This window comes from Geotrypetes seraphini, chromosome 7 (genome assembly GCF_902459505.1).
Source record: "Geotrypetes seraphini chromosome 7, aGeoSer1.1, whole genome shotgun sequence".
Lineage (NCBI taxonomy): Eukaryota > Metazoa > Chordata > Amphibia > Gymnophiona > Dermophiidae > Geotrypetes > Geotrypetes seraphini.
The window spans coordinates 71,442,848-71,456,497 of NC_047090.1; the positions used below are offsets into that span (position 1 = coordinate 71,442,848).

The following is a 13,650-nucleotide window of genomic DNA, read 5'->3' on the forward strand; positions in this document are numbered from 1 at the left end:
ATCTTTATGTGAAAGACTTGATGTATGCCAGTCATAACTAGGTAACCCTATCGAATTATATAACATTTATAGAGTCTAGGATTCAAGCTACCAATTCAAAGATCCCAGAAATATTTTTGCAACATGAAGAAAACTTTTGTCTACACGCTGTAGTAATTAGCCAACTTCAATTTTGTTGCAAAAAAAGTTTGAACCATGATACTGATTGTTTGAAATCTGATGGCATAAAAAAATCTGATTAAAGGCAATTTGCTCTTGTTTCAGCTGAAAAAGGTTTCAGTAGAAACATTTTTGTTTATGAAACTCTTAACCTTGCAGGTCTTTACAGATGGAATTACAAATAAGCTAATTGGATGCTATGTGGGCGATACAATGGACGATGTTGTCCTGGTGAGGATTTATGGAAATAAAACTGAATTGCTAGTGGATCGTGATGAGGAGTTGAAGAGCTTTCGGGTGCTACAGGCCCATGGATGTGCACCACAGCTCTACTGCACTTTCAACAATGGGTTTTGTTATGAATTCATGCAAGGAGCGGCTCTGGACCCAGAACATGTCTGCAACCCAACTATTTTCAGGTACTTCAGTGGCAAAATATACTTTCCTTCTATTTTTTAAATACATTTTAAAATTTTCATGCATTATAAAAATTTAAACTACTTAAAAAGAAATAAATACGAGCATATAACATCCAAAGCTAGGTAGTAACTTACCTGGGTAAATTGCTAATAAAAAGCAATCTTTATCTTAATTATAACTGTTACCCCCAACATTGCAAGGGACAGTCATTATTTGATTACTAAACATGAAATATTACCTCTTCCGGTTTCAAGCATATTACCTTCACTGTTGACAGGTGCATCGATTTACACTGCACCACTGTGTTTATTTTTAGTGCTATTTTTGAGTATTCTAAGCGGACTCAGTGTATGTTTTATATATTAGTTTGTTACGTTCTTTACACGCTTGCTACATTAGACTTCATGCAAGGTTTTGTGATATTTTTACTCTCCATGCCTTGATTCTTTGCACCATATTATACTTTTTTGTTACAATTTCATATGATTCATGCTTGGTCTAAGTTAGATCTTTACTGTTTTGCCATAATTTTGTGCTTTCATTATACAGTGGTACCTTGGATTACGAGCATAATCCGTTCCAGGAGCATGCTCGTAATCCAAAATGCTCGTTTATCAAAGCGAGTTTCCCCATAGGAAATAATGGAAACTCGCTTTGATGTGTTTTCCCCCCCCCCCCCCGAGAACCGGCATTGCTCCCCTCGAAGGCCCCCCCCCCCCGCGATCAGGCCCACCCCCCTGCCTCGAACCGGCACCCCCCCGCCACGATCCGAAAACCCCCCCCCCCCCCGACACAATTGGGCACCCCCAAGCTGCTTCTTACCCTCATCTGGGCACTCTTGAAAATCGGCCTTCTCCTCTGCTGGGCCTTGAGCATACTCAGATGCTCAAGGCCCAGCAGAGGAGGAAGCCGATTTTCAAGAGTGCCCAGATGAGGGTAAGAAGCAGCGGGGGGGTCGGATCGTGGCGGGGGGGTCGGATCGTGGAGGGGGGGTGCCCAATCGTGGTGGGGGTTGCCAGTTCGAGGCAGGGGGGGTGCCGGATTGCGGGGGGGGGGGAGTGCTCGTAAATCAAGCCATGCTTGGTTTCCGAGGTACTGATTTTGCAAATGTTTTGCTCGTCTTGCAAAACACTCGCAAACCGGTGCACTCGTAAACCGAGGTACCACTGTATATGCTTAAGAACATAAGAATTACTGCTGCTGGGTCAGACCAGTGGTCCATCGTGTCCAGCAGTCCGCTCATGCAGCGGCCCTTAGGTCAAAGACCAGTGCCCTAACAGACTAGACTTACCTGCTTACGTTCTGGTTCAGCAGAAACTTGTCTAACTTTGTCTTGAATCCCTGGAGGGTGTTTTCCGGAAGAGCGTTCCAGTTTTCTACCACTCTCTGGGTGAAGAACTTCCTTAAATTTGTACGGAATCTATCCCCTTTTAACTTTAGAGAGTGCCCTCTCGTTCTCTGTACCTTGGAGAGGGTGAACAATCTGTCTTTATCTACTAAGTCTGTTCCCTTCATTATCTTGAATGTTTCAATCATGTCCCCTCTGTCTCCTCTGTTCAAGGGAGAAGAGCCCCCAGTTTCTCTAATCTCTCACTGTACGGCAATTCCTCCAGCCCCTTAACCATTTTAGTCGCTACCTTTTCCAGTAGTACTGTCCTTCATGTACGGCGACCAGTGCTGGATGCAGTATTCCAGGTGAGGGCGTACCATGGCCTGGTACAATGGCATGATAACCTTCTCCGATCTGTTCATGATCCCCTTATTAATCATTCCTAGCATTCTGTTCGCCTCTGCCGCGCATTGCGCAGATGGCTTCATTGACTTGTCAACCAGTACTCCCAAGTCTCTTTCCTGAGGGGTCTCTCCAAGTACTGCACAGGACATTCTGTATTCGTGCATATGATTTTTGTTACCGACATGCATCACCTTACACTTATCCACGTTAAACCTCATTTGCCATGTCGCGGCCCATTTCTCGAGCGTGTTGTCACGTTTCAGGTCTTCGCAATCCTCCTGCGTCTTCACTACTCTGAATAACTTCGTGCTGTCTGCAAATTTAATCACCTCACTCGTACCAATTTCCAGATCGTTTATAAATGTTGAAGAGCACAGGTCGAAGCACCAAACCCTGCGGCACTCCACTGGTGACGCTTTTCCAGTCCGAGTATTATCCATTTATCCCCACTGTTTCCTAGCAACCAGCCAGATTTTAATCAACGTGAGTATTTCACCCTTTTCCATGGCATGCAATTTTCCGAAGTAGTTGCTCATGTGGAACTTTGTCAAATGCCTTCTGAAAATCCAGATATACAATGTCAACTGCGTCGCCTTTGTCTATCTGCCTGTTTACTCCCTCGAAGAAGTGCAGCAAGTTCGTCAGGCAAGATCTGCCTTTACTGAAACCGTGCTGGCTGGTCCTCATCAGATCGTGTCCGACAAGGTGATCAATGATGTGGTCCTTTATTAGCGCCGATGATATACAAATACTCCACCCCATAGATCCAATGACTCAAAAGCAATCCAAAACATCAACCAGAAACTGGAACAGATAAGCTGATGGTTCGACGAAAATGTTATCCTTAAACACATCCAAATAAAAAATAATGCTCTTTCCCTGTGAAGATAAACATTCCGTATCAACACCAGTATATCTCAAGTTAATACTTATGCAAACAGTCCGTACTGTAAAAATCTTAGGTGTAACATTCGATCAAAAATTGAGTTATCATAATCACATCAGTACTGTGGTGCAAAGTTGCTTCTATCGCTTATGAATGATATGCTCTATAGCAAATTTATTAGAAACCTGTTTACTAAATATCCTTATCTTCTCTCTCATCATATCTAGACTAGACTACTATAATGTGCTCTACAAGGGAATCGCTCAGAAAGAATTAAGAAGACTATAGATAGTACAAAACACGGCAATCAAACTATTAAATCAAAAAAAATCCGTAATGCCATTACTTATAATAGCCCACTGGTTACCAATTTCATGTCGAATCACTTACAAAATTATTTTACTAACATTTAAATCCAAAACCTCCAATAAACCAGAATTCATAAACAGATTAGTAATTCCTTGCACACCTAATAGAGTACTCTGATCTCAAAATCAACATCTACTAGTTGTACTATCACCACAGCAGATAATACATGACACTATACGTTCATCTATATTCTCCACTACAGCCTCTCAGTTATGGAACTTGGTACCTAATCACCTTCGGGAAGAATCCAACCTTGAAAGATTTAAATCAAACCTTAAGTCTTTTCTATTCAAAGATGCATTTGACCTATAACATCTGACAATCTGCTTCCATCCTCTACCTCAGATGTGAACTCCCCCTCCTACTTTTATTACCCTTCTACATCTTACATAGTAACATAGTAGATGATGGCAGATAAAGACCTGAATGGTCCATCTTGTCTGCCCAACCTGATTTAATGTAAAAATTTGTTGTTTTTTTTTGTTCTTAGCTATTTCTGGGCAAGAATCTGCCCGGTACTGTTCTTAGGTTCCAACTACTGAAGTCTCTGTCAAAGTTCACTCCAGCCCATCTACACCATCCCAGCCCATCGAAACCCTCCCCAGCCCATCTTCTACCAAATGGCCCTATACAGACACAGACTGTGCAAGTCTGCCCAGTACTGGCCTTAGTTCTTCAATATTTACTATTATTTTCAGATTTTAGATCCTCTGTGTTTATCCCATGCTTTTTTTTTTTTTTTTCCAGTTCAATAGTTTTTTATTGAGTATTTTTAGAAAATACAGGAAGCAGTTCAAATACATGAAGTCAAAATAAAGCTTTCTGTATAAAGAGCATATAAATCTATATTTAACTATAGAGGAACATAACATAACATGTCATCCCATGCTTTTTTGAACTCCGTCACTGTCTTCATCTCCACCCCTCTCCAGGCACCCACCACCCTCTCCTATCCTATTCATAATTGTATTTCTCCCTTTGTACCTCCTGTAATTATTGTAAGGCCGTAATGTCCATGTAAATTTATATATTTTGTTTAATGACGAATGTATATCCCCCATATTTAAAATTTTATTGTAAAACTGCTTAGAAATCTGATAAGCGGGATAACATATTTTAATAAAACTTGGACATAGCCTCTGACCAATGGCATGCTGATTTCAGAGATGACAATGTAGTGATGCTGCTGCCCATGTGCTCAATCTGAAAACCTTAAGCGCCAAATCAGATTTAAATTTATTTTTTTATTTTTTTAAATCAACATGGCGACTTGGTATCTGGGGGTTTGTGGAGCTCTGGTTTAAAGTATACAGATGGGGGTGGAGCTTTGGAGCCAAGAGTAGGAGGCAAGGGGTTAGAAAAGGAGTAAAATATAAGTCGTCATTTTTTAAAAAATAATTTATATTCCTCATATCCTACAATTCTATTCAGATTACAAATTATTCAAGTACTCAAGCATTTTCCCTAACTGTCCCGGTGGGCTCCCACTCTATCTAATGTACCTGAACTTGAAGTGGTCCAGAGGAAGGCAACGAAAATGGTAGAGGGTTTGAGCCAAAAGGCATACAAGAGACTGGAAGACCTGAATATGTATACTCTAGAGCAGTGTTCTTCAACCTTTTTACACCTATGGACCGGCGGAAATAAAATAATTATTTTGTGGACTGGCAAACTACTAGGACTGAAATTTAAAAACCCCGTTTCCGCCCCGTCCCCGTGAGCTCGGTCCCCGCAAACCATCTGATCTTATCCGCACAAGCCTCAGTTTTTATTTTATGTTGAATGTATTTTATTAAAGTATAAAAAGAAACAATATTCTGTATAATTGTCATTTTATAAATACAAATAATACAGAGCAAGGATCAACAAAACCCTGTTTCCCCTCCCCTTCACATTTATTTCCTCTACTATCAAGAAATCTGAATAAGCCAAATTATTACAGAATGCTACACAGAAATATCATGTTAACAGAATACCGCAGTCACACATGACAGGCATAGTATTAGGGGAGTGCAACTAGGGCAACTTCCCCCTGGTCAGAGAGAGCCCTAAGCCAGCTGGAAGCTAAAGAAGCACTGCCTGGGCTTTGCAGTCCCCAGTTATGTCTAACACCAGCTCTAGCAGGATATATATTTCAAATCTGATAGAATTAAAAAAAAAATTTCTACCTTTTGTCTCTGGTTTCTGCTTTCATCTTCTTTTCACTCTTTTCCTTCCAGCATCTGCCCTCTCTGTCTCTTCAATCCAGCATCTGCCATCAATCCATCCACTGTCTGCCCTCTCCCCCTTCCATATGGTATCTGTCTTCTTTCTATGTCCCTCTCCATCCAGCCTGTGCCCCCTCTCTCCTTTTTACATGATTCATTCCAGCTTCACTGCTGTCTTCATTTTTATCTCTCCTACACCAGATCTAGCATCTTTGTCCCTCTCTGCTTATTTCTCTGATGACCCCCTTCCCAGCATCAGTCTCTCTACTTTCTCATTCCTGTCTCTCCCCTTTCTGTCATCTGATCTCTTCATTCCACCCTGACCCTTCCCTTCCTCTAATCTCCCTGGCAGCTGTTTCCTTCCTTTTTTCCTTCTCCCTTCCCTCCGCCCCCTGTCCAGCATTAACTCTTCCCTTTCCCTCCTCCCCTCCCAGCAGCATCTCTTCTTCTCCTTCCCTCCAGGTCCAGTAGCCGCTGTCCCTTTATTTTCCCTTGTCCAGCAGCTTCCCAGCCTCCTTTCCCTCTTCCCCTCTCAGCAGCATCTCTCCTTCTCTCTCCCTCCAGGTCCAGTAGCAGCTGTCCCTTTATTTTCCCTTGTCCAGCAGCTTCCCAGCCTCCAACAGTGGCTTTCTCCCCTCCCAGCAGCTTTCGGTACTTGCTAGTGCAGCGATTCACTAAGATAGCCTTGGATCCTTTGATGGGTCGCACCGCCTCTGAGGAAAGAGGAACTTGCCTCTGAGGAAAGAGGCGACTCAGCAAAAGCCCCAAGGCTGCTGAAGTGAATCGCTGCGCTGGCAAGAATCGAGAGCTGCTGGGAGGGGAGAAAGCCACTGTCGGAGGTTCCCCATGATCTCGCCGGCCCTGTGCGGACCGGCAGGAATTTTCTGCGGACCGGCATCGGTCCACAGACCAGTGGTTGAAGAACACTGCTCTAGAGGAGAGGAGGGATAGGGATGATATGAGGGATAGGGATGATATGATAGACGTTTAAAATACTTGAAAGGTGTAAATAGAGAACCAAATCTTTTTCAGAGAAGGGAAAATGGTAAAACTAGAGGGCATAAATTGAGGTTGTGGGGTAGTAGATTTAGGAGTAATGCTATACCAGTGAAATGAAATTTATGGGTGAAATAAGCAGTTCACAATCCCCTGACAAAGCCATAAGTGAAATGGGTCCCCGTAGGTACAAGTTAAGTGCTTGCCTAAATTGCTTCACAGTTAATTTGTTTAGAGTTTTGTTTGAAATTGCCTTGCCTTGATCTAAAGATTGTTCTGTTTGATTGGAGATTTTTTGCCTATGATAGAAACCAGTCCTGTTTAGTGTTTGAAATTCAGTTATGCTGTCCACACTTGGGCTTTTGAGGCTTTTTCTTCCAATTTTTATATGAATGTGCTTTGACTTCCACCTTTTATTTTATGGTAGAACTTTCTTGGACATAAAATCTCTTAACTGATAATGAAATAGTCAGGTGTACCCAACCCATATTCCTCCTGAAGGACTGTAAAGGGTATTAATTATTTACCTATCTGTCCTAAAACGTGTAATCCTTATCTGGACCACTGATGAAAAATGGGAGTCAAGGTCCCTGGCAAAAATCCTAGAGCAAATTGTAAAGGAGTATTCTTAAAATAAAGCTGTCTGGGGAAAAAACTGCTTCCGCACCTCTACCCAAAGTCTTAAATGTACGGGCTATCCCTGATGGGCCCCCAACCCTTAAGCCTAAACTTCATCCAAAGCTAACTAGGGTAACGTGTAAAGAGAGCGGTCCCATCAATGCTTGTTCTAATTGCACCCATCGTTTATCAGGATGTGTCCCCCATTCCAAGAGTGCTTTAAGTTGAGCAGCCTGATAATTTCATAACATAAGAACATAAGAAACGCTTTCGCCGGATCAGACCTAGGTCCATCTAGTCCGGTGATCCGCACACACAGAGGCCCAGTTAAGTGCTCCTTATTGGAGACCCGGATTTCCCGTATCCCCCGATATGATTTGCAAGAAGGTGTGCATCCAACTTGCGCTTGAAACCCAGAACAGTAGTCTCTGCCACAACCTCCTCTGGGAGAGTATTCCAAGCACCCACCACTCGTTGTGTGAAACAGAACTTCCTGACATTTGTCCTGAACCTGCTGCCACTCAGTTTCAGGCTATGACCTCTTGTCTGTGTCACATCTGAAAATGTACTCAACCACTATATTAGGCAAAAAAGTCCTCGTGTGAAGAACAAATCCAACCAACGCATAGGAGGACTAAAACAGAGATCAATCCTTGCTGGTTATAATACCGCTCTCACACTGTAGTGTGAGGACAGTACAGGTCTCTGAGAGCGGTATTATAACCAACAAGGATTGATCTCTGTTTTAGTCGCATCTGAAAATGTCAATAATGCTGCTTCCTGGTCTATGTTGTCAAATCCTTTTAATATTTTAAGTCTCTATCAAATCTCCTCGCAGTCTTCTCTTTTCGAGGGTGAACAGTCCCAGTTTTCTGAGGCGTTCTTTGTAGCTCAAATTATCCATACCTCTGACAAGTTTCGTGGCTCGCCTCTGCACCCTCTCCAGCAGAGTTATATCCTTCTTAAGGTATGGAGACCAGTGTTGGACACAGTATTCTAAGTGTGGTCTGACCATTGCTCTGTAAAGTGGCATTATGACGTCTTCCGATCTACTCGTGATCCCCTTCTTAATCATGCCCAACATCCTGTTTGCTTTCCTCGCAGCCGCCACACATTGAGCCGATGGCTTTAGGGTTCTGTCTATCAGTATCCCCAAATCCCTTTCTTGTTCTCATTTGGCTAATGTCACACCCAATATCCTATATTCATGTTCTTTGTTTTTCTTTCCCAGATGCATTACCTTGCATTTGTCTGTGTTAAAATTCATCTGCCACTTTATCGCCCACTTTTCCAGCTGGTACAGATCCTTCTGAAGATCCTCTCAGTCCCTTTGAGAGCCAACCACCCGACATAGTTTTGTATCATCTGCAAACTTGATTATATTGCATGTTGTCTCCTCTTCCAGGTCATTTATAAAAATATTGAACAAGATGGGCCCAAGAATCGAGCCCTGGGGCATGCCGCTAGTCACCTTCTCCCAGTCCGAGAATTTCCCATTTATGCTTACTCTCTGCTTTCTGTTCTCTAGCCATTTGCCGATCCATCTGTGCACTTCTCCTCCTATTCCATGACTTAGTAATTTACTCATAAGCCTTGCGTGCGGGACCTTGTCAAACGCTTTCTGGAAGTCCAAGTAAATTATGTCCACTGGATGTCCACTATCCATGTGTTTGTTCACCTTCTCAAAGAATTGAAGTAAATTTGTCAAACATGACTTCCCTTTCCTGAAGCCGTGTTGACTAGCTCTTATTAGGTTGTGATCTTCCAGGTGTTGTACAATGTTATCTTTAATTATTGCTTCAATTATCTTCCCAGGAACCGATGTGAGACTCGCAGGTCTGTAGTTTCCTGGTTCACCTCTTGATCCTTTTTTGAAAATTGGGATGACATTTGCTATCCTCCAGTCATCTGGTATTTGCCCGGTTCTAATTGACATGTTAGCTAAGGATTGTAATAGTTCCCCAATTTCCACCTTAAGTTCCTTTAATACTCTCGAGTGAATTCCGTCCGGTCCAGGGGATTTGTCATTCTTTAGTTTGTCAATCTGAAAGTATATCATGTCCAACTCCACATTTACTGTTGCAAGGCTTTCCTCTATGCCTCCGGTGAATATCCTCCCTGTTTCTGGCATTGTTGCAGTGTCCTCATTTGTGAAGGCAGAGGCAAAGAATGAATTTAACCTATCGGCAACCTGTTTGTCTTCTTTAATTGACCCTTTCCTTCCTTGGTCGTCGAGAGGGCCCACTGTCTCTCTTGCTGGTTTCTTTCCTTTTATATATCTAAAAAAGGGCTTAAAGTTTTTGGCTTCTTTCGCTATCTTTTCTTCATAGACTTTTTTGGCGTCTCTTACCACTATATGACACTTTTTCTGGTCGATTTTGTGACAGTTCCAGGCCTCCATCGTTTTTTCTCGTTTCCATCTTTTAAATGATTTCCTCTTTTCCCGGACTGCATCCTTCACCTCTTTGGATAACCAAGCTGGTTCTCCTTTGACCTTTTTTCGCCTTCCTTTGGATATCTTCGGTATGTAAAGATTCTGTGCTTCTATGATGGTGTTTTTCAGAAGAGACCATGCTTGATCAACTGTTTGGATTTGTGCTTTCCCCTTCTTGAGCCGTTTTCTAACCATGGTTCTCATGCTGTCATAATTCCCTTTTTTGAAGTTAAAGGTTGTGGCTTTAGTCTTGATTGGTTTCCCTTTTCCGATGCCAATGGGAAAATTGATCATATTGTGATCACTTGTCTCCAGAGGGGCCGTAACCTCTACATCTGTTGTCCTTCCAGTAATGCCATTCATGACCAAGTCCAGGATTGCGTTTCCTCTTGTCGGTTCTCCCACCATTTGTTCAAGGAAGCAATCTCCTATCGTTTCCAGGAATTTTATCTCCCTGCCGCAGATTGACATTGCCAGTTTCCAGTTTATCCCCGGAAAGTTGAAGTCCCCCATGATCGTTACATTTCCTGATTTACATCCACGGTTAATTTCCTCCATCATTTCTTTGTTTCCTCAATCTGTCCCAGGGGTCGATAATAGAGGCCAATTTTTATGTCTGCTTCTTTTTGTCAGGGAATCTTTATCCAGAGGGACTCTAGTTTACCATTTGCTTCCGTCTCCCCTTCTCTAATAGACTCTATTTCTTCTTGGACGTACAGGGCAATACCTCCCCCTTTTTGCCCAATCCCATCTCTTCTGTATAGTTTATATCCTTTCAATGCCGTGCCCCATTCATTCTCTTCATTCCACCATGTTTCTGTTATTCCTATGATATCCAGTTGTTTTCTTTTTGCTAGCTCTTCCAGTTCGCCCATTTTGTTTCCTAAGCTTCTGGCATTCGTGTACATACATTTAAGATCCTTTTGTGCTAATTTCCTGGATTTAGTGGTCCTCGCATCCCTTTTTGTATCCATTTGATCTTTTTCATTGCCTCTTGTAGTTTCATCATGTTCTTGCCCTATATCTGTGCGGTTGCTTGAAGTTTCCTCCTCAGGATATCCTGGTGTCTGGGCCATCGACTAGTTGTCGACTGTCGGCTCTCCCCTGATCTTTAGTTTAAAGCCTTTTCAATGGACTTCTTCATTTTCTCAGCCAGGACTCTCGCTCCCTGTTTGGTGAGGTGTAAGCCTTCCTTTCTATAGTACCTGCTTCTTCCCCAGAACGTTGTCCAGTTTCGCACGAAGTAGAAGCCCTCTTCTTCGCACCATCGCCTCATCCATGAGCCCAATCTAGGTACATCCTGGATCTCTGCACCCATGGTGGTCTGTTTCCAAATATATCAAAACATTTTTTGTAATTGGAGTGGAAAGCATTTGGGAATAGGTAGAGGTAAACCAGCAAATAATTATAAGAATTTGGGGAGGACTATCATTTTAATAGCCTTGATGCAACCAAGCCATGAAATCCACAATCCCCACTGGTCCAAGTCTGCCAAAGCCAAAAGGGATGAATAATTTAAGAGAATAATTTTGATAAATCAGCAGGTATATTAACCCCCAGATATTTAATATACGTAGATTTCTGTTGAAACTGAAACTGTTTTTGCATTTCTCCGTCATAAGGTTAAAAAGTTCAAACTTAGACACATTTTGAGCTGGAAGCCCAAAACTTTACCAAAGGCTAACAGTCAGTAAAAGTTCTGACAAGGATATTTCTGGACTACCGTATTTTCGCGGATATAACGCGCACCATTGTAAAACGCGCACAGGGGTATAGCGCGCAGAAATCACGATGATATGTACAAAAACTTTTCTATACCGCGCTCAGGCATATAACGCGCATGCTGCCCGACTCTCCTTTCGCCCGCCCTGACTTTCCGTGCGCTGTCCCGACTCTCCGTTCACCCCCCCCCTGACTTCCGTGCACTGTCCTCCCTTGAAGTCCTGTCCCCCCTTGAAGGTCTGTCCCCATCCTGAAAGCCTGATGCCCCCCCGACGTCCGATACATCCCCCCCCCCGGCAGGACCACTCGCACCCTCACCCCGAAGGACCGCCGACTCCCCAACAATATCGGGCCAGGAGGGAGCCCAAACCCTCCTGGCCACGGCGACCCCCTAACCCCACCCCGCACTACATTACGGGCAGGAGGGATCCCAGGCCCTCCTGCCCTCGACGCAAACCCCCTCCCCCCAACGACCGCCCCCCCCCAAGAACCTCCGCCCGTCCCCCAGCCGACCCGCGACCCCCCTGGCCGACCCCCACGACACCCCCACCCGCCTTCCCCGTACCTTTGTGTAGTTGGGCCAGAAGGGAGCCCAAACCCTCCTGGCCACGGCGACCCCCTAACCCCACCCCGCACTACATTACGGGCAGGAGGGATCCCAGGCCCTCCTGCCCTCGACGCAAACCCCCCTCCCCCCTGGCCGACCCCCACGACCCCCCCACCCCCCTTCCCCGTACCTTTGGAAGTTGGCCGGACAGACGGGAGCCAAACCCGCCTGTCCGGCAGGCAGCCAACGAAGGAATGAGGCCGGATTGGCCCATCCGTCCTAAAGCTCCGCCTACTGGTGGGGCCTAAGGCGCGTGGGCCAATCAGAATAGGCCCTGGAGCCTTAGGTCCCACCTGGGGGCGCGGCCTGAGACACATGGTCGGGTTTGGCCCATGTGCCTCAGGCCGCGCCCCCAGGTGGGACCTAAGGCTCCAGGGCCTATTCTGATTGGCCCACGCGCCTTAGGCCCCACCAGTAGGCGGAGCTTTAGGACGGAGGGGCCAATCCGGCCTCATTCCTTCGTTGGCTGCCTGCCGGACAGGCGGGTTTGGCTCCCGTCTGTCCGGCCAACTTCCAAAGGTACGGGGAAGGGGGGTGGGGGGGTCGTGGGGGTCGGCCAGGGGGGTCGCGGGTCGGCTGGGGGGGGGGGGGGTTTGCGTCGAGGGCAGGAGGGCCTGGGATCCCTCCTGCCCGTAATGTAGTGCGGGGTGGGGTTAGGGGGTCGCCGTGGCCAGGAGGGTTTGGGCTCCCTTCTGGCCCAACTACACAAAGGTTCGGGGAAGGCGGGTGGGGGTGTCGTGGGGGTCGGCCAGGGGGGTCGCGGGTCGGCTGGGGGACGGGCGGAGGTTCTTGGGGGGGGGGCGGTCGTTGGAGGGAGGGGGGTTTGCGTCGAGGGCAGGAGGGCCTGGGATCCCTCCTGCCCGTAATGTAGTGCGGGGTGGGGTTAGGGGGTCGCCGTGGCCAGGAGGGTTTGGGCTCCCTCCTGGCCCGATATTGTTGGGGAGTCGGCGGTCCTTCGGGGTGAGGGTGCGAGTGGTCCTGCCGGGGGGGGGGATGTATCGGACGTCGGGGAGTCGGCCGGGCAAGAGGGCTTGGGCTCCCTCTTGCTCTGATCGTGGATGCGGGTGCGGGTGGGAGCGCGTGCGAGCGGTCGTTCGGGGTGGGGGTGCGAGCGGTCCTGCTGGGGGGGTGAATCGGGCGTCGGGCGGGGTGGGAACTATGTTTAAAAACTTTTGTATACCGCGCTCAGGCATATAACGCGCGAGGGGTATGCGCGGTACGTAAAATCACGTATAACGCGCGCGTTATATCCGCGAAAATACGGTAGTTACAACAAATAACGCATCGTCAGTGTATGGAAGTTGTTTGTGTTCCTGAGTCCTAACTACTACTCCTTGTATCTGTCTATTATCCCAAACATATTGGGCCAAGGATTCTTGAACCAAAGCAAAGATTAAAAGGGAAAGCAACATAAGAATAGCCTTACTGGGTCAGACCAATAGTCCAACAAGCCCAGTAGCCCGTTCTCACGGTGGCCAATCCAGATCACTAGTACTT

General features: G+C 45.7%; 1 protein-coding gene across 3 annotated transcripts in view; it reads left to right on the plus strand.

The window, feature by feature from the left end:
* The window catches only part of ETNK1 (ethanolamine kinase 1), a 144,959-nt gene that overhangs the window by 14,560 nt on the left and 116,749 nt on the right, over positions 1-13,650 (plus strand). For all 3 annotated transcript variants that reach the window (XM_033951574.1, XM_033951576.1, XM_033951575.1), the window contains exon 2: positions 319-578. In XM_033951574.1, coding sequence (XP_033807465.1) covers positions 319-578 — 260 coding nt within the window. The remainder of the gene's footprint in view (positions 1-318; positions 579-13,650) is intronic.